At 43.4% G+C, this 24,299-nt stretch overlaps 1 protein-coding gene across 1 annotated transcript in view; it reads left to right on the top strand.

The window, feature by feature from the left end:
- ptpro (protein tyrosine phosphatase receptor type O) overlaps positions 1–23,994 on the top strand; it is a gene marked incomplete at both ends in the record, with an annotated part of 60,023 nt that extends 36,029 nt beyond the window's left edge. The window contains 15 exons of the mRNA XM_083661364.1: positions 3,744–3,864; positions 4,762–4,895; positions 8,113–8,251; positions 9,939–10,059; positions 12,234–12,302; positions 14,732–14,815; positions 17,525–17,560; positions 18,654–18,735; positions 19,500–19,590; positions 19,809–19,885; positions 20,527–20,661; positions 21,105–21,227; positions 21,830–21,984; positions 22,687–22,822; positions 23,890–23,994. Coding sequence (XP_083517490.1) covers positions 3,744–3,864; positions 4,762–4,895; positions 8,113–8,251; positions 9,939–10,059; positions 12,234–12,302; positions 14,732–14,815; positions 17,525–17,560; positions 18,654–18,735; positions 19,500–19,590; positions 19,809–19,885; positions 20,527–20,661; positions 21,105–21,227; positions 21,830–21,984; positions 22,687–22,822; positions 23,890–23,994 — 1,608 coding nt within the window. The remainder of the gene's footprint in view (positions 1–3,743; positions 3,865–4,761; positions 4,896–8,112; positions 8,252–9,938; positions 10,060–12,233; positions 12,303–14,731; positions 14,816–17,524; positions 17,561–18,653; positions 18,736–19,499; positions 19,591–19,808; positions 19,886–20,526; positions 20,662–21,104; positions 21,228–21,829; positions 21,985–22,686; positions 22,823–23,889) is intronic.
- Between the last annotated feature and the right edge of the window lie 305 nt (positions 23,995–24,299).

The following is a 24,299-nucleotide window of genomic DNA, read 5'->3' as shown; positions in this document are numbered from 1 at the left end:
TTTGACGGGGGGGTGTCGATCTATGCCTCTTACATCGCCTCTTACAATATCAGAGGTATTGAATGTGTCTAACCTATTTTACAGAACCCTTAGGTGGCGACAGCGCTCTCCAGATGAGAGAACGTGGAGTGAAACACACAGAAGAAGTCATTGGGGGGAAGGAAATCGCATCGCATCCGTCCGTATGCAGCGGCTTCATTGAAGCAACGTTTAGCTGTACCCCTGCAGCAGCCAATCTGCTATCACAATTGAGCACCTCGGTGTCCGCTGCAACAGCCTCCGTGTCCGCTGCAACACCCATTTGCATGATCAGCCGTGGATTTGTTATTATTCTCAACTTGAAGCATGGGAGCTGGTACACGCGGCTGTAAAAAAGCAGGATCTAGCGGACTTTTTCAGTGCTGAGCACAGGCAGAGAAAACAGCAGAGCAGAGAGACACTCCTCCCACAACGGGGGGGGGGGGGAGGAGGAGGGGGGGAGGTGGGCACGCAGAGCCAAGTACACAACACAGACCCAGACAGCAGGACAGGGTTGGCAAACGCAAGCCAGAATATCCGATGCCCACCAGCAGCAAAAGATCAGCAAGAAGCTGCAACCAGCAGCGCATGCAGGCGCCAGCGCTGCTGGTTTCAGCTAAAAATATTATTCTTCCAAACAAAATTCCCTTGCCTTCACTGTTTTATTGAAGGAAATTATTTTTGAGGTGTGACTACATCAGAAAATTAGCTTCAGAGTCAGTGATGTGCTTGAAATGTTTAATTTCACAAAAGGCTCATTATCTCAGCTCGTAGAAAAAAAGCTCTGTTTTTCGTTCAATCAAGCTATCTTCTCCGGCTCATAACTAAAGAACGGAAAATGGGATCAATAAACTTTTTTTTGCAGGTGATAGAAGAGAGTCTCATCGTTATTTGTGCGTGTTCAGTGTTTACATAGTAATTATTAAAGAAATTATATGACTGTTTTAAAATGCATTGCGGCCTATGTGGCACAGCAAGCAACCTTTTGCCCAAGGGCCGTGGCACTGAAAGTGTTAATTGAACCCCCGCTCACTTCCTGTTGCAGTGTTTGTTATGGACATAAAAGAAAAAATAACATTCAAGTGCAGGACTGACCATTCTGTGAAAACCCTCTATACAGCTGAGCAGCGAAAACAAAAGTAACGATGTCGAGTGAATATTTCTGCAGTTTGCCGAATGCTGAGAAAAAGGAAGTGCTGTGGGGTTGCGCTCTGGTGAAAACCGTCTATATAAAGGCTGAAGTGCCTCTACTCTGGGGGGGTGAAGGCATAATCATTTGTCAAGTTGCCCAGCACTGGAGGGGGGGGGGGGTGCACTGGGAGGACTTCAGCTTTTTCACAGCAGCAGAGAATACTTATTTTTTTCATGATTTTCAAACCTAATTTTATATACTTGACGACATTTTTTTACCATTCAAATTTGGCTGGGTGGTTAATAACACATTTTTCTGTGGTGTGTGGCAAACTCAAAACACATTTATTTTTGGTTTCCAGGGACTTTAAAGTATATCTATAATCTAATTCTGGGAACCTTAAATAAGTCTCTGCTGTCTATATCCATAGACAGACATAGACATAGTATATCCATCGTGGGTGGTAAGATATGGAACGGTCTCCCGGCCGCAGTAAGGGAGTGCCCTACATACCCCACCTTCAAAAATAAACTTAAGCAATGGTTCAAATCTAACCAACATTGCACCCATAACCAATAACTAATTTCCTTGATTTTGCACTTTATTGTACTTTGTCAGCACTTTATTGTACTGATCTTGTCTCCCGTGCACTTTAACTGTATTGTTTTTATCTTGTTAAGTGTATTGGCTTTTTTTTTATCCTGTGTATGTATTGTTATCCCTTGTGCATTTTTATTTTATTATATTGCTTTTATTCCCATATTGCTTCTTATTTCCGTATTGTTTTTATTCCTGTAGCTACCTTGTACTTTTTTAGTTCTTTATGTCCCGAGGACTACGGGTGAAAACTAGCTTCGGCTAATCCCGGCATATTTACTGTTGACATGTATGGATGATTCGATATGTGTAAACTGTTTTATTAATGTGCACTGTCCTGTCCAACTAAACAATAAACTAAACTAAACTAAACTATATTTTTACCATTTGAAGCTTCTGCTAATTTTGGCTTCCCAATAGCACCTATAGTGTAGCTTGACAGCCTTTAGCAGCTTGTTAGACTGGGGTTAGGTGAAGCTGCTATTGATTAGCTCTGCTGGGTCCTTTTGGGGGTCCAATTAACAGCAGAGGGATGACCTGCTCTTTAACAACAGAGGGATGACCTGCTCTCTCCCTTACTCCGACTGCATGATCTCTCTAACACATCTCCCCCTTTAGAAAGCCAATTATGTTCCCAGCAGACAGGGAGTTAGTGCAGATAAGCCGAGGAGGATTAATTAAGGCCAACTGTTTCAGTGTTGTAGGTGCTGTTTGACTTCTAATTGGCCTGACTGATAGTGCCTACACTCTAAATGCTCAATTATGCTCAATGTTAAATACGGATACAGATACTATGGATGGTGCCTTCTGTCGCCACTGCGTTCATTTCCTGTGTAATTGTGCACGTTTTCTACAAGCTTACGGATACGGACGAAATGGAGCAGTACCGCACATTTGACTCTCTACTGCCCACTAGTGGATGTATTGCTTAACGTAATACCAACTTGAAAGACGCGTGGAAGTATGTGGGCAGTGACGGTTACATTGTTTGAAACGGATGTATTTATTTTCGTATGAAAATGGAGCATAAATGAGCCTTAAGAAACTAAAACAGGTTATAAGCAGCTTGTTGTAGCTCTGAGAGTGTATGAGATTTGAACATTTTCATTTTGGTGTCGCATTATTTATAATTTATTACACGGAAGAGTATCATTGAATAACAGCCATTTAAATTGGAGTTGTTTATTCCTTTCATATTGCCATACTTGGTAACGTTTTATAAAAGCAATAGCTCACTTCAGGCCGTGATATATGCTTAAATATAAATTGCTTAAATATGATACAAGCAATATGGAACGGGCCCTTATATTAGAGCACATACAAAAATAGCATCAGGCCGAGAGTGGCATGACGTCTATATGTGGTAAAACGTGCCTCATTGAGGTGAGGTGTGCTATTACTTTGCTAAGAGATTCGTCATTATGATTAAGTGCGACCCCCCCCCCCCCCCCCCCCGCCATTCACTTGAATGGGGTTTCCCAAAAAAAAGCAGAAGCCTAAAAGTATCTGTAGCTCAGAAACCATGGGCCCGTACGATCGTACGCCTTCATCTACCTGCGCAAAACAGCAACACATTATATGATGCTGACTGATGTGTTTTTCTCTCAATGTGCACGCTCGTTATTTTTCCTTGTTAGGCATAACGGTGCCTGGTGGCTCTACTGAGTGCACTTTTCTAGTTCTTGGTGTCGAGTAATAACAGTGTGTGTGTGTGTGTGCGTGTGTGTGTGTGTGTGTGTGTGTTTGTGTGTGTGTGTGTGTGTGTGTGTGAATGATTCATGCGTGTGTGTGTGCGTGCGTGTGTGCGTGTGTGTGCGTGCGTGCGTGTGTGTGTGCGTGTGTGCGTACGTGCGTGCGTGCGTGCGTGCGTGCGTGTGTGTGTGTGTTTGTGTGCGTGCGTGTGTGTGTGTGTGTGTGTGCGTGTGTGTGTGCGTGCGTGCGTGCGTGTGTGTGTGCGTGCGTGCGTGCGTGCGTGCGTGTGTGTGTGTGTGTGTAGGTGACTCGTAACGTGATGCGGGCCAGCTTGCCTCTGCCTCCGGGAGACATCTACAACCTGACGGTGACGGCGTGCACAGAGCGCAGCAGTAACACCTCCATGCCAAACATCATCAAGCTAGGTCAGCCTCTCTCTCTCTCTCCCTCACACATTGTCAGCACATGTACAGCACAGTACAACACAGTACTAGGCACAGTACTAGGCATCTCGCACGCTAGTACCCGCGCTCAATTCACAACGATCCTGTGAAGATCGAAACGTTGCAATAAAAAACCATTGATGGAGTCTCAGTGTGCAGACTTTATCCCTCTGAATGTAGGCAAATGCAAGGGGCAATGCGGTCGCGACGCGCGGACGCACACTGATGTAATGTTGTGTGACCTTCTTTAGCATGTTTGTAAGTAAAATTTTCTTCATATTTCCACGTCAGAAACACAATCCTGAGAGTGGTCTGGGTGTGTGTCTCTTCTGACATTGCCATTGTCTTGTGGTGTGGCATAGTGGCAGGCATATGAATTTTAGAGCAAATAAAACAAACAAAAAATAAAGTAATCCCTTAATGCAATCTGTTTTAAGGAGAGTAACTGTATTCAGGACTAAAATATATACCACTAATTTAAACTGTAACTGTAATGGAATACAGTTACTCATATTTTGTATTTTAAATACATGTATTCCGTTACTCCCCAACCCTGGTTATTATGGCAATTCATCATACTGATATAATCCTGGTGAATCTTTCAGATGGCTTTATCCTCCATTCACCCATTTAAAATCATCCCCAAAAAAATCATCTCCTATTTCCAGAGCTGAGACAATCCATCGACAAGCCATGTCCACCTCAAAAGTGAATATAAAGCACACATTTCTCACTTCCTCTTACAGTATGAGTGTCGATGTATTTCTGCTCATAGAGGAAGTCTCGGGGGTGGTACTTGTGAAGTATGGGCAGTGTTCTGGGTGTGATAGCAGTAGTTTCTCATAAGCCAAAGGATTTTCTGTGGCGTCTGTTCCACAGACCCGGCTCCGCCCAGGTCGCTGTATGCCGTGAACGTGACCCACTCGTCTGTGACCCTGCTGTGGACGGAGGAGGGGGTGGTGGACTTCTACCAGGTGCTGTGTAAACCGGCCCGGCCCAACCAAGAGCTGAAGGTAAAAAGGGCTCCTTACAATCTCAAGGAGTGGCTGCAGTGTGAGACCTATGTTGTTGTTGTTGTTTAAAAAGGCTTTTTGCTTTTTAGAACTTGTCTTTCACTTTTCACTTTTGTATGAATGCTGCTGTTCATTCTCTGATTTGCTGACAGCGCAGTCTCACTTTTACTGCAAAACAAAGCAACAAAAACAATACAGAAACGCATTCACAACAAAAGTTAAAGAGCGTGGTGCAGGTTAAAAAAAAATATATATATATATTTACAGTTAGGACTCAAGATTCTTGAATTGATTCTCTGAAAATACCCCCAAAAAACAAAAACAAAATTAAAACATGCCCCCAGGGCAGAAATATGGAGGAAAAAGGTGGCATTATAATGGCCATGTTAAAAAAAATGCCATCTGTGCAGATAACACCTGTGACGACACTTGGGCTGCTGTACTTACTGTAATAATAATAATATACAGTCAATGTGTACAGCAGAAAACTTTCCAAAACACCAGATGTACGATAATTATCGTATTTGTACGATAATTTACCACCAAAACCAATAGCATTTCATTTTGACCCTCTGTCTGGTACGATAGTTTGACAATGCCCAGAATGCATTTCGGCATTAACGGGAGAAAAAGAAAACTCCGCTCCATTCCCCCCCAAGGCAACTTTTTACTTTCTGTTTAGTTTGGGCTCTATCTATGGTTAATATGGCACTTTATATTTTCAGTAGTCAAACGTAACTAGTAGTAAAAACTAGTTGCCTTTTGGGCCTCAAAAGTCCCTCAAAACGATGTTCTAAGAGCTACTATGGTTCCCAGTTCCTGCAGTGTGAGAGTCCCTCCAACTGTTCTTAGAAACGCCTAATGTTTGGAAAGTGTAGTGGGAAAGAGTTGTTGTGTTTGATGTGTGTTAATGTTTGGAAAGTGTAGTGAGAAAGAGTTGTTGTGTTTGATGTGTGTTAATGTTTGGAAAGTGTAGTGAGAAAGAGTTGTTGTGTTTGATGTGTGTTAACATTTGGAAAGTATAGTAAGAAAGAGTTGTTGTGTTTGATGTGTGTTAACGTTTGGAAAGTGTAGTGAGAAAGAGTTGTTGTGTTTGATGTGTGTTAACATTTGGAAAGTATAGTAAGAAAGAGTTGTTGTGTTTGATGTGTGTTAACGTTTGGAAAGTGTAGTGAGAAAGAGTTGTTGTGTTTGATGTGTGTTAACGTTTGGAAAGTGTAGTGAGAAAGAGTTGTTGTGTTTGATGTGTGTTAACGTTTGGAAAGTGTAGTGGGAAAGAGTTGTGTTTGATGTGTGTTAACGTTTGGAAAGTGTAGTGAGAAAGAGTTGTTGTGTTTGATGTGTGTTAACGTTTGGAAAGTGTAGTGGGAAAGAGTTGTGTTTGATGTGTGTTAATGTTTGGAAAGTGTAGTGAGAAAGAGTTGTTGTGTTTGATGTGTGTTAACGTTTGGAAAGTGTAGTGAGAAAGAGTTGTTGTGTTTGATGTGTGTTAACGTTTGGAAAGTGTAGTGAGAAAGAGTTGTTGTGTTTGATGTGTGTTAACGTTTGGAAAGTGTAGTGGGAAAGAGTTGTGTTTGATGTGTGTTAATGTTTGGAAAGTGTAGTGAGAAAGAGTTGTTGTGTTTGATGTGTGTTAACGTTTGGAAAGTGTAGTGAGAAAGAGTTGTTGTGTTTGATGTGTGTTAACGTTTGGAAAGTGTAGTGAGAAAGAGTTGTTGTGTTTGACGTGTGTTAATGTTTGGAAAGTGTATTGAGAAAGAGTTGTTGTGTTTGATGTGTGTTAATGTTTGAAAAGTGTAGTGAGAAAGAGTTGTTGTGTTTGATGTGTGTTCATGTTTGGAAAGTGTAGTAAGAAAGAGTTGTTGTGTTTGATGTGTGTTAACGTTTGGAAAGTGTAGTGGGAAAGAGTTGTTGTGTTTGATGTGTGTTAATGTTTGGAAAGTGTAGTGAGAAAGAGTTGTTGTGTTTGATGTGTGTTAATGTTTGGAAAGTGTAGTGAGAAAGAGTTGTTGTGTTTGATGTGTGTTCATGTTTGGAAAGTGTAGTAAGAAAGAGTTGTTGTGTTTGATGTGTGTTAACGTTTGGAAAGTGTAGTGAGAAAGAGTTGTTGTGTTTGACGTGTGTTAACGTTTGGAAAGTGTAGTGAGAAAGAGTTGTTGTGTTTGACGTGTGTTAACGTTTGGAAAGTGTAGTGAGAAAGAGTTGTTGTGTTTGACGTGTGTTAATGTTTGGAAAGTGTAGTGGGAAAGAGTTGTTGTGTTTGATGTGTGTTAATGTTTGGAAAGTGTAGTGAGAAAGAGTTGTTGTGTTTGATGTGTGTTAATGTTTGGAAAGTGTAGTGAGAAAGAGTTGTTGTGTTTGATGTGTGTTCATGTTTGGAAAGTGTAGTGAGAAAGAGTTGTTGTGTTTGACGTGTGTTAACGTTTGGAAAGTGTAGTGAGAAAGAGTTGTTGTATTTGATGTGTGTTAACGTTTGGAAAGTGTAGTAAGAAAGAGTTGTTGTGTTTGATGTGTGTTAACGTTTGGAAAGTGTAGTGGGAAAGAGTTGTTGTGTTTGACGTGTGTTAACATTTGGAAAGTGTAGTGAGAAAGAGTTGTTGTGTTTGACGTGTGTTAATGTTTGGAAAGTGAAGTGGGAAAGAGTTGTTGTGTTTGATGTGTGTTAACGTTTGGAAAGTGAAGTGGGAAAGAGTTGTTGTGTTTGATGTGTGTTAACGTTTGGAAAGTGTAGTGAGAAAGAGTTGTTGTGTTTGATGTATGTTAACGTTTGGAAAGTGAAGTGGGAAAGAGTTGTTGTGTTTGACATGTGTTAACGTTTGGAAAGTGTAGTGAGAAAGAGTTGTTGTGTTTGATGTGTGTTAACGTTTGGAAAGTGTAGTGAGAAAGAGTTGTTGTGTTTGATGTGTGTTAATGTTTGGAAAGTGTAGTGAGAAAGAGTTGTTGTGTTTGATGTGTGTTAACGTTTGGAAAGTGAAGTGGGAAAGAGTTGTTGTGTTTGATGTGTGTTAACGTTTGGAAAGTGTAGTGAGAAAGAGTTGTTGTGTTTGATGTGTGTTAACGTTTGGAAAGTGTAGTGAGAAAGAGTTGTTGTGTTTGATGTGTGTTAACGTTTGGAAAGTGAAGTGGGAAAGAGTTGTTGTGTTTGATGTGTGTTAACGTTTGGAAAGTGAAGTGGGAAAGAGTTGTTGTGTTTGACGTGTGGGGCTGTTTCCCGCAGGCCCAGGAGCCCCAGGCGGCCACTTCGCACCTGCTGACGGTGTCGGCTTTGATGCCCTCCTCCACTTACAACTGTACCATCACCAGCTACAGCTACAACACCCCCAGCAAGCCTGCCTACATCGCCGTCACTACTGTGGGTAGGTATCAGTACCAGTATCCTCATCCCTGCTTTATTCCTTTTCGAGACATTACTGCTGTAGAATTAGCCTTAACAAACGAGACCATCTCCGAGACAAAGGAGAGCATCTCGGAGAAGATGAGCATCTTCTTGTAGTCTCTACATGTCTTTCTTCATTATGTGCCGCTGGGTCAGATTTGTCCGGAAAACGGCTTTACGGCACAAAACAGGAAGTGCTTTTGATTTGCAATTCACAGAATGCTTATTGGCTGTTTTCAAGGCATATTATTGGCTCATATCCCTCTTGCTCTTCAAAACAAATCAAGTAGCATATCCTCTTTATTATGACAGGAAGGAACAGTGTTTGTGGTTGAAATGTGGTCTTTATTTATCAAAATGATACACATAGCATCTTAAATCAGTTCAATACAGTTATGTTTATAGCCCCTCACAAGCATGGCTCAAAGGGCTTTAGTCAAACGCATGTGCAGGAATAGCGTGATCCCATGCGCTATGTATGTCCTGCCGGTGAAACTCCTCACTGACAGTTGAAAAGAAGCGGCTGGTGACTGCACATGTATAGGAGGAAGCATGAGCTAGTCTACAACTCTCCCCAGATCGGCAGATCGACTGCACACTCACTGCTCCTTTTCTTCTTCTACAGTTTTGTTTAACAGCGGTTGGTAAACAAATCAAAAAGTGAATTAGCGCCATCCACACTCACTGCTCAAACGACCCAGCCCTTCAGATGACACATTTTTTATTTTAATGTAAGCATTACATTTGGTATTTATGTAAAATATTGAGTGACAGCTTGGAATACATATAAAACTAAAGTTTCTACATGTCACTGTGGGTGTGTTTTGAACAAATGAGTGCTCAGCTCGATGCGTTTCCCCGTCATCTTCTGAGCTGTGCAGTCGGGTGCAGTTGGTGGAGAGCAGCTGCAGCACCTCGCTCCAAACCTGCACCCTCCACGGCACGCTCTCACAGAGTGCTGCACCCTCCACGGCACGCTCTCACAGAGTGCTGCCCCCTCCACGGCACGCTCTCACAGAGTGCTGCCCCCTCCACGACACGCTCTCACAGAGTGCTGCACCCTCCACGACACGCTCTCACAGAGTGCTGCACCCTCCACGACACGCTCTCACAGAGTGCTGCACCCTCCACGGCACGCTCTCACAGAGTGCTGCACCCTCCACGGCACACTCTCACAGAGTGCTGCCCCCTCCACGACACGCTCTCACAGAGTGCTGCCCCCTCCACGGCACGCTCTCACAGAGTGCTGCACCCTCCACGGCACACTCTCACAGAGTGCTGCACCCTCCACGGCACGCTCTCACAGAGTGCTGCACCCTCCACGGCACGCTCTCACAGAGTGCTGCACCCTCCACGGCACGCTCTCACAGAGTGCTGCACCCTCCACGGCACGCTCTCACAGAGTGCTGCACCCTCCAAGGCACGCTCTCACAGAGTCCTGTGGCTCAAGCAACGGGCAGGCGCAGCAAATCAGACAGCTTTTCTTACCAAGCAAGTCGCTCGTCGAATCTGCACACAGACCTTGCTCATGTCAAACGAGCCGATTTAGCACAGCTAGTAAGGCTAGTAATGCGGTTAGTCTTGATGACTATGTGATGTGTGTGTGTGTGTGTGCGTGTGCGTGTGCGTGTGTGCGTGTGTGTCTGCGTGTGTGTCTGTGGTTGCAGCTAAAGAGATGAACCCCAGTGTGGCAGCCATCTCGGCTCTAGCGGTGCTCAGTGTCCTGTTCATCAGTCTGCTGGTGCTCTTCCTGCTCGTTCTCCGCAAGAAGCATCTGCAGATGAGCAGGTAGATCACTCAACAACCAACCACACGCTCTCATCATTCATGTCACATAACGGCAAAATGAGTTGAAGAGAACAGATACCAAAAACCTTGTGTTTTCAAAATGTCAACTTTTCAGCAACTAAGAAAACAGACATGTTTTTTTTTTTTTTTAGCTTAAAGACCCCCTAAAGTCAAGCAATATATATTTTTCTTTATCATGAGGAACCCAAAAATGCTGAATCAAATGTTTTTAATGCAGAAAAGCTAATTTTGAAGGTATAACAATTTGGATTTGTCATGTTTTACTATGGATTGAATCACTATGTTAAAGCGAAAGTAACTAGAAGAGCAGCAGAGAGCAGAGATTTCTTCCGTCTGCGGATACTGTCTTGGTTGTCCAAAACCACAAACAAATGCATTCTATTGGCTGCCCTGGCTCCTTTACACTCTATGTGAGGAAAATAGGTCAAATGAATGAGAGGCGGGAGCCCAGTGGGACGTAACATAAAAAAATATATAATAATACATGTATTAGAGTGTTAAGGATTTTACACACAGTCAGTTTTCTTCATATGCGTTATTTTAATCCGTCATCTGAAAAAATCGCCACACACAGAAACATTGCACACTGAGTCCGATGCGTTTTATTACTATGTTCCTCGTTCTATTCGCAATACGAGACGAATATTCGTCCTCTCCTGTATCCACATTACAACATGCCTGACAGGCAGCAGCGGTGATGTGGACTGGAGAAGGCAGATGGCAGCAGGTCAGGGAATGATAACTTCATACTGGACACTGGGCTCCATGCTCACCTTCACCTCGCCGAGCCGGCTGTGGTGCGCTGTGGCCAGCTGCTGCAGCACTGCTCCCCGGGGAGAGGGAGCAGAGAGGGGCCAGTGAGGTGGAGTGAGCCGCTCAGACTGGAGTCTAGATTAAGAAAATCTAACCTGTTCCCGAAAACTTTAATGACGTTCGAAAGTTTCGGAGTCAGTGTGTAAACATGAGTGACACAGCATGAGGTCGTATTAATTTTTAAACGTGCGACAATTTCGGAAGAAAAATACGGATTTGGTGTGTAAAACAAAGCCTTAGTGTGAACTAAGATGCACCAGTTGTGCCAGACAGGCCTCCATGTCTTGATGCTTTGGAAACAAAAGCAGGGGCATACTGAATGAACGGGGCCTGTAATCATTAGCATGCACATGTAGTAAGTTATCAGTGATGAATGAGTGGAGATGAAATGTAAATGTGTCTTTATGACAATAAACTTGTTTGACGATACGCAGTTTTAAACTATAACAGTTACTTTCACACCACAGCATCTCTCACTTCCTCTATTCACTGATTTGTCATCAGATAACGCTGACTTCTCTAAAACGCTTCACATATTATACTATATATACATGTTGTCCCACACATATACTATACATACATGTTCAGTGTTTCCCACAGGATTTCGAGTATTTGTGGTGGGGGACCGCAGACCCCCTAGGGGGGTGCGGGGGCATGCCCCGACGTGAGATTTTTTTAAAACATTTTAAAGTAAAATGCATGAATTTGGTGTACTTTGAGAAAGCTTAAGAGCAAAATTAAAAGGCTAGATCTATGAAGAACATGTCATCATTACTGTGCTGTGGGTTTACAATGACAAACTAAATTTCTCCCTATAGGTCAGGGATACTCAACTTGCTTTGCCACTTTCGTGAAATGATAGAAGGCGAGGGGCCAGTTAATAAACAAACAATATACATTTTTCTGTAGCGGATTGTAGGTTTTTGCGTGTCAGCCGGAGTTTAGGCTGACAATGTTGTGCACACCGGATAGTTAGTTAGGTTAAGTTAGTTATGTCAGTACATACATAAGTGCCTGGGTAGCGAGCAGATGGCGGTATTTGACAATTTAGCAGCTAAATCATAGATTATTGAAAGATATTCCATATTCCAGACTGAAATGCTATAACAGAAGTATTGGCCAGAATGACATGAACATTTATTGGACACTTATTCAGCGGGTATCTTGCACGTTGCGTTCAGGTGCACTGTAAACTTTTTGTGGCGGTCAAAATCCTTTTGTGGCGGCCCGCCACAAATTCCTTTATGTATGGGAAACACTGCATGTTGTCCCAAACGTGTTTTGTGCCATGCATTCGTCTGACACCTAATAATATGGCCTGCTGATGTTTGCTCTTTCAGAGAGTGCGGGGCGGAGACCTTTGTCAATTTTGCTTCGTTTGAGAGAGACGGCAAGCTTCCCTACAACTGGTAGGGCCTTCCTCTTTTTTTCTCATCTTCAAATTGGGATTAAATGCACAGCCATTCATTATCAACGTGAACCACATTTGAACATAGGGTTCAAAATCTTTATAAAAAAAAAAGAAAGATGAAAGGACAGATTCCACTTTGCAGTCATGAGACCTATGTTTTTTTGTTTTTGTTTTTTTGTTTTTTTGTTTTTTTTGGGGGGGGGGGATTTATGCCTTACGGCTGGGACGGACCAGAAGCGTCTCCGAAGCAGCGCGTCACAGAAGCATCGAGTAGGAGCCTGGCCATTCACACCAGAAGCGCTCCGTTTTGCTCTGCGCCTCGCTCTGTTTTGCTCACAACTTGCATTGCCTTCATGCCTGGCTGCTCGCGTCACGCGTCAAAAATAGACCTGACGCCGTAACTGTTGCTGCAGCGTTGCAAGGCAACGCCCCGCGGCCGGTGTGATCGGTCTCCCCCTTTAACAAGGACGTTCATTTGAAACTGCCTCTGCGAGGTGTTGCTTCAGCGTTGGATATGCTTCTGGTGTGTTTGGGGTGTCAGCCTCAGTAAACACACATGCAGATTCCTCAGTTTGGATGGGAAAGCCTGACACTTGAGAGTGAGACCAGGGTGGGAATTTCATGGAGGCCACGGCCACCGTTGCCCCTCCCACTGGCCGTGATGCCCTGAGATCCCTAAGGCCACCTTGGCAGTGCCCTAAAACAATTCGCGACACCGAAGGACAAATTACCTTGCCTTTAAAATGACGAAATTCCCACCCTGCTTGAGACCCTATCAGTGGTTCTCAAACGTTTTCACGTCAAGCACCCCTAAAATGACAAATTAGAACATGGACCCTGTGATTTTTGCTATTAGATGTTTTATTATAGAAAGTGCATGAAACCCATGACCAGAACAGTCATACATTCTGTCATTGTGTTATTTATGCGTGGTATTATAGTGAAAATAAGTTATCCCCCTTTTTGCTGGGGACCCCCTGGAACCCCCTCAAGGACCCGGGGCACCCCGGACCCCACTTTGAGAACCACTGCCCTAGAAAGCTCCAATTAGATGGAGGTTAGAGGGCATGGGGGGGTTGGAGAGCCAGATTAGGGATTTGACCATGTTGCTTGCCGACTGATTTTAGCTTTAAAGGGATAGTTCTGATTTTTGGAACCCTAGCCCTATTTGCTGCTCGGTTTGTGGCTAACTATCTGGAGCTAGTATGAGGAACAGCATGGATTGTGCTGAGAAAGGAATCTACCATTCAACAAATCAACGTCATGATTGGTAATAAGAAGCAAATAGGGCTAGGGTTCCAAAAATCAGAGCTATGCCTTTAAGTAGCGCCGGGCAACGATGATGTGCTCACCAAACAGTATGAGGCCCAGAGTGACCCCCTGCCTTCTTTCTTGGTTGTTCTGGTGTTTGTTGATGAGGAGGAAAGTGCGGCACATCCCGGACAAAATACTAATATAATTATACCCAATTCTTTTTTCATGGAATAGGCCAAACCTCCAAAATGGGGATTTTGCACTCTAGCCCATATAGAGGCTTTGATAAACAGCAATCTGGCTGATACATCCAGCATGACACCTTGTCTCAAAACACTCTTGATTAATATAACAGCTCAAAGACGGTCAGTTAAGGCAAACCTTGGCTTCCATCTGCAGTTCTATTGAATTCTCACCATACTCTCATCAGTACTGTAAACGCACATACCCATCAAAGCATCTTCTTAATGTGACAGCATTGACAATGTTGTGTTCATGTGGATCTCATTTCTGCAAAGCTTATACTTGGTGTGCATGGTTAGCATACAGTAGCTGGGTGTTAGCAGCATACCTTGGTGTTAGATCCGTTCCAATGCCACAAGTAAAGCTTGATTCTGTATAATTGGAGTGAAGAAGAGGTCAATTGTGAGGGGTGGGGGGGGGGGGGGGGGGGGTGAGATCAATGAGGCCAATCTGTTGCAATCTACCATTGGATCGCTCTCAGAAAGGTGGCAGTCACTGGCTTTGACATCACTACCCCAGTACACCAGTACCCCGCAGTGCAGAATGTCAACTGTCTCAGTCCTTATCATTGCATTGCTGGGAGGGGGGGGACCAGGGGCTGGGAGGACCAAGTGATGTCAGAGCAGCAGAACTGCCATCTCTACGCACACTGAGGTGGTTCAATCAGACAGAGCGGTCATTGACCTCCACTCTGCAAACACACTCCTATTGTCCTCAAGTCGGCAGCCAAACAACAGGCGACACTTTCTCTCCAAGGCTGCATGTTGCATTAACTGTGTGTTCAGCAGCACTAATTGTCTACCTCTCGATCGCTCTGTGCCACTTTACTAATGGAACACCGTGTTTTGTCCAACCTATCGCCTCCTGGTGTTTTGTTATTTTTTATTTTGTTTTTGTTTTTGTTTTGTTGTGTTTTTGAACCCCCTTCAGGCGAAGAAGCCTCTTTGCCTTCCTTACCCTACTGCCATCCTGCCTTTGGACTGACTATCTTTTGGCTTTTTATATTAATCCTTGGTAAGTAAGCACTGTTGGCCAAAGCACCACTGCATTTCGGGGCATGTCTTAGCAAAAGCCACAGCACTACAGTAAGCAGCACTGTTGGTCAAAAACACCACTGCATTTCAGGGCATGTCTTAGCAAAGCCACAGCACTACAGTATTGATTCTCAACATTGTTTTACTAGGCAGCCTATCCCTTTACATGAAAACAACCTCAGCGAAGGGGCCGCCAGATCACCTTTGGATCCAAAAACACCCCCCCCCCTAACACTGACAGACAGTAGCATTGTGAAATAAAAAAACTGAATAAAAAGCAAAAAGTAAGTCCAGCGCCATTCATGGGGAAAATGGGAAGTAAGCCGTAGCAGATCATTTTTCTGACATGTGGAACATTGTCTTGCAATGCTGTGTCTGTGGTTGGACAACACTGATCTGTTCAAACTCTTAAAGGATAAGATCACCAAAAAATTAAAATGAAAATTATCTACTCCCCTGGAAGGTCGGATGATGTTTTTTTTGTGCCAAAAAACCTTTGTGGAGTTTCCCAGGGAAACAGAGTTTCAGAATTCTCCCGACCGAAACAACTGAAAATAGTGAATGGTGACCAACTTTCAAATGTAAAAAAAAAAAGCCTCCATACTGCTCCTCAGGCGTAATCCAAGTCTTCGAAAGCCACGACATGCAAAATTGACTCAAAAAGATGTCGTTTACCACTTCTTTTTTAAATCTTCACTGTATCCAGGTAGCTCTGAACCTTGTCCTCGTCCACTCGCCTGAAGTGGGCGCACGGGCTTTGAAGGAGCAGTTGAGATCCAGAAGAAGAGCGCATGTACGAGCGTTGGAGCTCATTCGCCCACTTCAGACGGGCTGCACGTGAACGTGACTGGGAGCTACCTGGATACAATGAGGATTTGGGCTAAAGAGTTGTGGTAAAGGACATCTTTTCAAGTCAACTTGGCATGCCGGGGCTTTTGAAGACTTGGTATAACACCTGAGGAGCAATATGTTTTTCGGTGGTTGTTGTAGTTTTTTCTTTTTACATTTGAAAGTTGGTCCCCATTTACTTAAGTTGTTTGGGAGAATACTGCAACGCTGTTTCCCTGGAAAACTCCACGAAGGTTTTTTGGACTAAAAAACGTAATCCGACCTACCGGCATGGGGGTAAGTAGATAATGACATAATTAAAGATTTTTGGAGAACTTATCCTTTAAGTTCCTCCAAGTCATTCTGAGGCTGTATCTACTAACTTGTGTGTAGCATGGTACTAACAGCAGCTTGGCTCTCTGTATGGTGTCTGCATGCATTAAACCATCTTTCTTGTTCTGTTTTTGTAGAATTTATTTTAGGAATAGAGTGGCAGTATGTAGTGGGTTGCTTGTAGCATAGTGGGACACTTGAAAGTAAATTCTAGTAGGCTGCAGGTGCTACTGTATAGGATAGTGCATGTTGCTGGTTGAAGGAGCAGATTGGACTCCAGAATGCAAACATAGAAGCATGGAAGAGTCAAAGATACAGTGTAAGTGTGATAGGCCTCTGTCTGTGTGGTGCAGATAATAGTTTGCGCAGATGACTGCAATGAATAACTAAGCATGATATTCCTATTCTGTTGTTGTGATAGGGTTAGTTATTCAAAAATACTGTTAGGGTTAGACCGATACGGGGGCACGATGGCACAGTGGCAGCGCTGTCGCCTCACAGCTAGAAGGTCCTGGGTTCGATTCCCACCTGGGACGCTGTGAGCGCTGAAGGATTGCGTGCCCGTCCGCATGTCCTCGAGTGTCCACCGCCCGGGTGGGGTCGTCAAAAGGGCCTTTCTGTGTGGAGTTTGCATGTTGTCCCCGTGCCCCCTGGGGCTTTCCTTCATATAGGAACCCCTCACCAAAACATGCAATATCCTGGTCGCTGAAGTGGTGCCTCCTCTGGTCATTCAGGGCGCCTGTTTGGAGGGAGGGGAACTCGTTGGAATAGCGTGAACCTCCCACGTGCTATGTCCTACCGGTGAAGCTTCCTCTGTCAGGTGAAAAGAAGCGGCTGGCTACTGCCCATGTCTCGGAGGAAGCATGGAGCCAGTTTCTGCTCTCCCCAGATCGGCAGAGGGTGGAGCAGCAACCAGGATAAATCAATTAAAATTAGCACTAATGGGGGATAAAAATGGGATAAAAAAAAATCGGGAGGGTTAGACCGATATATCAGTTTGTCAATATTTTCTACCAATATTGGTCTTTTATTAAAGATCTGATACTGTATCTTCAGTGGAGTTTTATTGTCCCATGATGGTCTACATGCTGTTTCAGAGGCTTTTCTGCCCTAACTGTGCCAAAAATGCCAAATTTAGAATATCAGTATAAAATGTTGATTATCAACGACTTGATTGTAAACAAATATCAGTATCAGCTGTCAAAAACCCATAACGGTCAAACTCTTCTGTTTACAGTATATACACAATGCTAGATGGGTGGGTCAATAGAGCTTAACAGTGACCGCCCACCTTTTCACGTTGACATTTAGAAAATCCTTATATAAAGAGTTGCCAACCAGCTACAAGATGAATCGTGACCATAAAACATTTGATTCAGAGCATATATAAATATATATTATGAAACATCAATGGAGAAATGTATTGGAATTTCACTTCCTGAAACCGGAGCCGCAAAAAAAGTGGGTGGTCACTGTTGAGCAGACACATGCAGACATCACAAGTTCTTTGCATCTGTGTATTTTGTAGGAGCAAGACAGCTCTAAAGAAACGGAAGCTAACAAGGTAACACAACTAAGGCAAAGCATTTGTTTTTCAGCTTGTGTACACTTCAGAATTGTGTGTGTGTGTGTCTGTGTGTGTGTGTGTGTGTGTGTGTGTGTGTGTGTTTGTGTGTGTGTGTGTGTGTGTGTGTGTCTGCTTCCGCTATTAACAGCCTTCAGATAGTAATGAAGCCCAAAGCAGGGGACATTTGAACTGCTAATCCAACAGATTCAGATGGGAGCACGACACGTCATCACTCCAGCAGCAGTTGCAATTGAAAATGCCCTGATTTTGACTACCAGCCTTTTATCTTTAATCTCAGATCAAATTTAATTTGAACCCTATTTCTCATCATGACAACTCTAAACAAGGCTGCTTACTGTGAACAAACAATGTTTAATCCACACAGATATTGGACATGTGCAGATTGGAGTTTAATCCACGCAGATATTAATGAGAAGATTGGAATTTAATCCACACAGATGTTGGTAATGATCAGATAATCCACAAAGATGTTGGTAATGAGCAGATAATCCACACAGATGTTGGTAATGACCAGATCCACACAGATGTTGGTAATGACCAGATTGGGGTTTCAGTTCTCCAAACATTTACCGGAGGCAGAATGAACTCAACCAAAGAACTACTCTTGCTCAATTCTCCAAAGTTGCCTACCCAAGCTTGTCATAGGCTTGTGCTTCAATTTAGGCCACACCCACAAACGTTTATAAATGTATTGTATTACAGTTATTCAATGTTTTTTTTTATTACAGTTAGTAAGTACAGTTATTGAATGTTCTATGAAGCCTAGGCTACTAACTGGGGGCCCGGGGGGAGGGGCAATCAAGCTATATGAAATGATCCAGCTATATTAGCTACTTAGCCTACCTGACCTTCCAAGTTCAAACTATACTAGCCATCTACGTAAGCTAGTTAGCTAACTGCTGACCTTTCAACATCACAAATGCCATGGTCTATGATGAATGTATGACAAAAAATAAGTAATTGCCATTTATGTTGTTTTGTTATATTTTGACGAACGTTCCCTCTCTGCCATTCAAGTTTTGAGATTGAACTCTTGAAGATCTTTGTAATTTTGGGATTGTTGTTGCAGCCCTGTCCAGCTGGATGACTTTGACAGTTACCTCAAAGACATGAGCAAAGACTCTGCCTACAAGTTCTCCCTGCAGTTCGAGGTATGGAATACCAAAGTCAGATTGTGCCGCTACGCACGCTCGCAGTCATTTCCACCAGCAGCTGGGGCTGCCTTACATGAAGCGGTAGTGACGGCCTTGTTTCAAAAGACCCCTGAGACATGTTTGAAACAGCTAAAATAGCATGTGGGACATTTCAAGCATGTGTATTACCTTTACCAGGGCTCCACTGTGGCCCTGCTGGAAAATTCCATGACTTTTAAGTCGGCAGCACTTCCATGACCTAAAAATGTTCTTTGTTCATGGTTTGTTCAATCTGGTTTCCACTCCAGGTGAGCTGACAACCATCTAATCCAGGGGTGGCCAAATTATGGTGAAATGATGTCCGTCTTAACTTCTTGGCACAGAAACCAATAGTTGACCATCTCTGCATGTTGTGCAGAAATGACTGACGGATTCACCAGAGAATTTACCTGATCTGAAAACAACCTCCTCAAATTCCATAATATTCTAGGAATCGGGGAGGAATCCTACTTTTAGACCTGACTGCTTCTTCAGTTAGCTTATGTTATTAAATTTGATGGGCTAGAATGCAAACAGACATTTGTGCGTTTGTTTTTTGTTTTATTGCTGTTTAAATGTGTGTCCGTTTGGAATGTCCGGTAGTTGTTGTATATGGCCGGAATTCTCGCATATTAAATGGCCATACTGGCCATGAAAAAAAAGGTCTAGCAGAAGCCCTATTAGGAACTCTATGAGCAGTGGGAACCCTGCAATAAGTCCCATGCAAATGACATGTTTTCCAGGAACTGAAGAGCATTGGCCTGGATCTCTCCCATGACGCAGCAGATCTGCCGGTCAACAGGCCCAAGAACCGCTACACCAACATCCTTCCCTGTGAGTGGCTCCATGGTGCTTTGTGAGACAATTTGAGAGCATCCAGTAAAGAGATAAACACTCTGTCACCTGTAACTAACACCACTCTGTTACCTGTAACTAACACCACTCTGTTACCTGTAACTAACACTCTGTTACCTGTAACTACCACTAGCATGTGAAGGTGATCATAGACTGTGTCCAAAATCATGACTGACAACTTTAAATCTTTCCTCTAGATGACTTCAGCCGTGTGAGGCTGATCTGTATGCACAACGATGAAGGGTCAGACTACATCAACGCCAACTACATACCAGTGAGTAGGTCATGTTAGCTACAAACCAGCCTTAGAACCATAACTGTGAGCTAGAGATGCACTTTGATATCAGCACATCATCGGCCGATAAAAGCTTTAAAATTTAATTTCGGCATCGGCCCAAAACGAACATTTCTGCCGATATGACAGGCCAATAAAATGATGCTTTACTGACGCTAACCCTAACCCAGGGAGAGCATCATCCAAGCATGTTTCAGTACGATGGATCTTACAGTTTTGTTTGAAAGAAAATATTACATAAATAAAAAATAGGGCATGTTTTGCATAACCTAAGTTCAAGTAGTTTTCTTATTTTGCCCAGTGAACGTGTACATTTTGAAAAGCATTGTGTATATGTCTGCATCTGCCAGTGGGCCATCACAATAAGAGTAGACATAATAATGTGTTAATTCCACGACAGGAGATACTTGATGTTCTCTGAAATTAGGTGGGGGGGGGGGGGGATGCATTCATATATCGGCATCAGAAATCATCCAAAACAGTTGGAAAATATTCAGCCTAACGGCAAAAAAATCCAGTATCGTGCATCCCTCCCTACTGTATGAACTATTCAATGAAATTTAGGCTAGAAGGAAGGAAGGAAAGCTGGACAATGTCCATTCTGTCTCTTACCTTCTTAGGGGTACAAGTCTCCAAAAGAGTACATCGCCACCCAGGGCCCCCTACCTGACACCCGCAATGACTTCTGGAAGATGGTCCTGCAGCAGAAATGCCCCATCATTGTCATGCTCACACAATGCAATGAACGGCGAAGGGTGAGTCTCTACATTCATCTCGAGAGGAAACCCGGGGAGGAAGGGGGGGGGGGGGGGGGCACGGTTTCAAATACAGCTGCCTGTATGCTGCCGATGAAATTCCTCACTGTCAGGTGAAAAGAAGCGGCTGGCGACTGCACATGTATTGGAGGAAGCATGTGTTAGTCTACAACTCTCCTCAGATCAGCAGAGGGGGTGGAGCAATGACCGGGACAGCAGAGGGAATTGGGTGGGGGAGGTCCGGGGTCAGTGCCAGATGATCTATTTGGTTTATATGGAAGCATAGAGTATAAAATAGATTGTGGAGCTAATCAGAGGCCAGTGCAGAGATTTTTGAACTGATGTGATCCACATCCATATCCAACTGCTTGCTCACTTATATGGCGAAGTCATGGTCTTACGATAATGTGTCATAGTTTCTACGCTGTATGCTTTGTTTGCAGGTGAAATGTGATCACTACTGGCCCTTTACGGACGAGCCTGTGATGTATGGAGAGATCAGTGTGGAGATGCTCTCGGAGACAGAGTCACCAGAATGGACCATCAGGAGCTTCAGACTGGGATATGTGAGTATAGCACAGCGCAGGCTACAATTCAAATTGTAAAGTACAGTACAGTACAGAGAGGCGTTGAATTCAGATTCAACGCAATCCAGATTCAGATCACTACCTCCTCCTAAACTCAGCTGAACCCCCCCCCCCCCCCCCCCCCCAAAACTGTAACTCATATCTAATTGAATGCCTGTTTAACTGGGACTGTAAATTCATGTAAATTCCCTGCACATTTAATGCCTATTTAACTTAGACTGTAAATTGAATGTACATTCAATGTAAACTCTTATTTAACTCCGACTGTAAATTCATGTAAATCTATTGCCTATTTAATGCCTATTTAACTCTGTAGATCTCATGTAAATTCAACGTAAATTTATTATCCACGGAACACTTCTCCACTCATGTACATATTGTATATATTTACTCGATTTGATTGCACTTGCAACTTTGTGATTGTCTTTAGTTATCTTTCTTACTTCTTATCTCTGTATATTGATCTGACTGCTACGCTGCATACAGACACTAAGACAAATTCCTCGTATGTAACTTGCATACTGTGGCAATAAAAGTGATTCTGATTCTGATTCTGATTCCTGTGTTGTCGCCCCCTGCAGGCGGATGAGACTCAAGATGTCCTGCATCTCAACTACACATCCTGGCCGGACCATGGTGTTCCCACAGTCAACGCCATTGAGAGCATCCTGCAATTTGTCCACATTGTCCGCCAGCAGGCCAACAGGACCAAAGACCCCATCATAGTCCACTGCAGGTGAGGAGAGGAGGGCCAAGGGGACATACTGTAGGAGAACGTCACTGAAAAACAATGCTCATTCATTTTGCACATGATCTCACACATGGCCTGTCCAAAAACTGTAAACAGTTGTGCAGACATTAATTTAGTTTGACAGTTATTGAGCGTTGTATTGACATGTATTGTCAATTCTCCAGTGGACCTCACTGGTTGGTAGATTTGAGCCGCAAAGCCTCTACTATACTGTAGCAATGCTCCCAGTAATTTAGTGTAGACTACATTGAGTCATAGATCCAAGTAGATGATCACAGTAATGGTGTGACCAGCTTCTCAGTATTGACAAAGCAGTCAGAGGTAGAGAGCAGGACGATGGCTGATATCCTTAATGTCAAGTCTGAGAGGAGCATAGATTCATGGTAATGGTGAGGGCCATGTTTGATCTATTAATTACAACCATAAAAAAAAATCAATAATGTAGGTATGATGTCATGTCTTCTTGTATAGTCTGTCATTATTAATATTGGAATGCTTCATCCCTCCATTATATACAGATGTACATGAGTTACAGTCATGGTACTTTGTGTCAGTTGTCCGTGCTTTTTGGCTCAATCTCCCTTGGAAAAGATCACTTTAATCTCAATGGCACTTCCTGGTCAAATAAAAGCTATAAATAAAATAAAAAAATTATACCCTGCTGATGGTGTCCGTGGTATTCCCCAGTGCTGGAGTCGGGAGGACAGGGACGTTTATCGCTCTGGACCGTCTGATGCAGCACATCAGAGAGCACGAGTTTGCTGACATCCTGGGCATGGTGTCTGAAATGCGCTCGCATCGCCTGTGTATGGTCCAAACTGAGGTAAGGCCTGAACTAATACTGCATTCTTATATCATACATGTCTGATACTCGGCACCCAGAATTGGTCAAGTACAATTGGGGAAAAAAAGCCAGGAACATTGTATTTAAAAAAAAGAAAAGAAACGAAAATTAAATCCAAGGAAGTTTGAAGAATGACGTACCAAGTTACAACAGACATTTAGTGCATAGTGTATGAGACATTTTAACGTGCCTCTGCCTGAACAGACAGATCTACTGTATGCCACACACATACAATGGTGTGTGGACAGTAGGAAGTAAGTGGAAACCACATTAAGACCATCATGAGACACTGAACTCTCCATTAAACCCAGGCTAGTGTTACATGTAGTAGCTTTAAAGCCCCCCCCCCCCTCCAGTCACTTTTTCCTACCTGTACAACATTGATGTTCTATGAAAATGTTCATGTGCGCGTGCTGTAACAAAGCATATTTGCGCCAAAGATCGTCTATTGATAAGAACCGAAGGCTTATACCTTGTTCCACTGCAACATCATGGCTGGAGCACTGTTGTCCAAAAAGGATAAGAGCCTCGCTCCTGCCTGCAATATACGATCTTTGTCTCCCTTCCATGTTCGTCCAGAAGCCAGAATATTGTTATAAATATCAACAACCAGCCAACAGATATCAAAGCTGGTGGACTTATATGGAAAAGATATGGAACGAGCGTAACTCAAACTGGTTAAGTGACTATTGCGGCGTTTTGTGCCTGGTGAACACTTAGTTAGCAAACGTAGGCTAACACCAAGCTAATGGCAGATGGTATTTACTGTAGTATTAAATATTGTATTCGTCTATGACACGTCACTCGTGACGTCAGCACCCTTTTTTACCACCAGCTATATTTTAATACTTTGATCCCAAAATAAGGTTATTTGTCAACAAAATACAGTGGTGAACACTTTGGCTAATTAGCAGAGCAGGAAAAAACAGCTACACATGAAATAGCTTAAACATTACAAAACTGAGTGGAGGGGGGCTTTAAGTGAAGAAATAATTGGGCAAAAAACATCCACCGATTCACTTAACCATCTGGTGCTCTCTTTCTAGGAGCAGTTTGTGTTCATCCACCAGTGTGTCCTGCTAATGTGGAAGAAGAAGAAGCAGCACTCCATCAGCAGTGATGTCATCTACGAGAACGCCAGCAAGACATAATGCAGGCAGAGTCTTCCAGAGGTAAGGACAACCCCGGAGCTCCATGTGTTTATTAGCCTGCTTAAAACCTATGATGGCAGAGTCTTCCAGAGGTAAGGACAACCCCAGCAGCCTGTTGCACCAGCTGAACGTAAGTTCTGTCTTAAGTTAGGGTGTAAAGTCGACACTAACTGCTACGTTCAAACTAGTTAGTTTGACACTAAAGTTGTGTCTTTGTTTGGTTGCACCACGGAGACGTAAGGTACATCTTAACTAGTAGACCCTAAAGTCCATACTAACCAAAATAGTGTCGCAGACAATGACGT

The sequence above is a fragment of the Poromitra crassiceps genome, assembly GCF_964638095.1.
Source record: "Poromitra crassiceps genome assembly, chromosome: 2".
Lineage (NCBI taxonomy): Eukaryota > Metazoa > Chordata > Actinopteri > Beryciformes > Melamphaidae > Poromitra > Poromitra crassiceps.
Note: the sequence above shows the minus strand (reverse complement) of the source record. Positions and strands in the feature narration are given on the sequence as shown.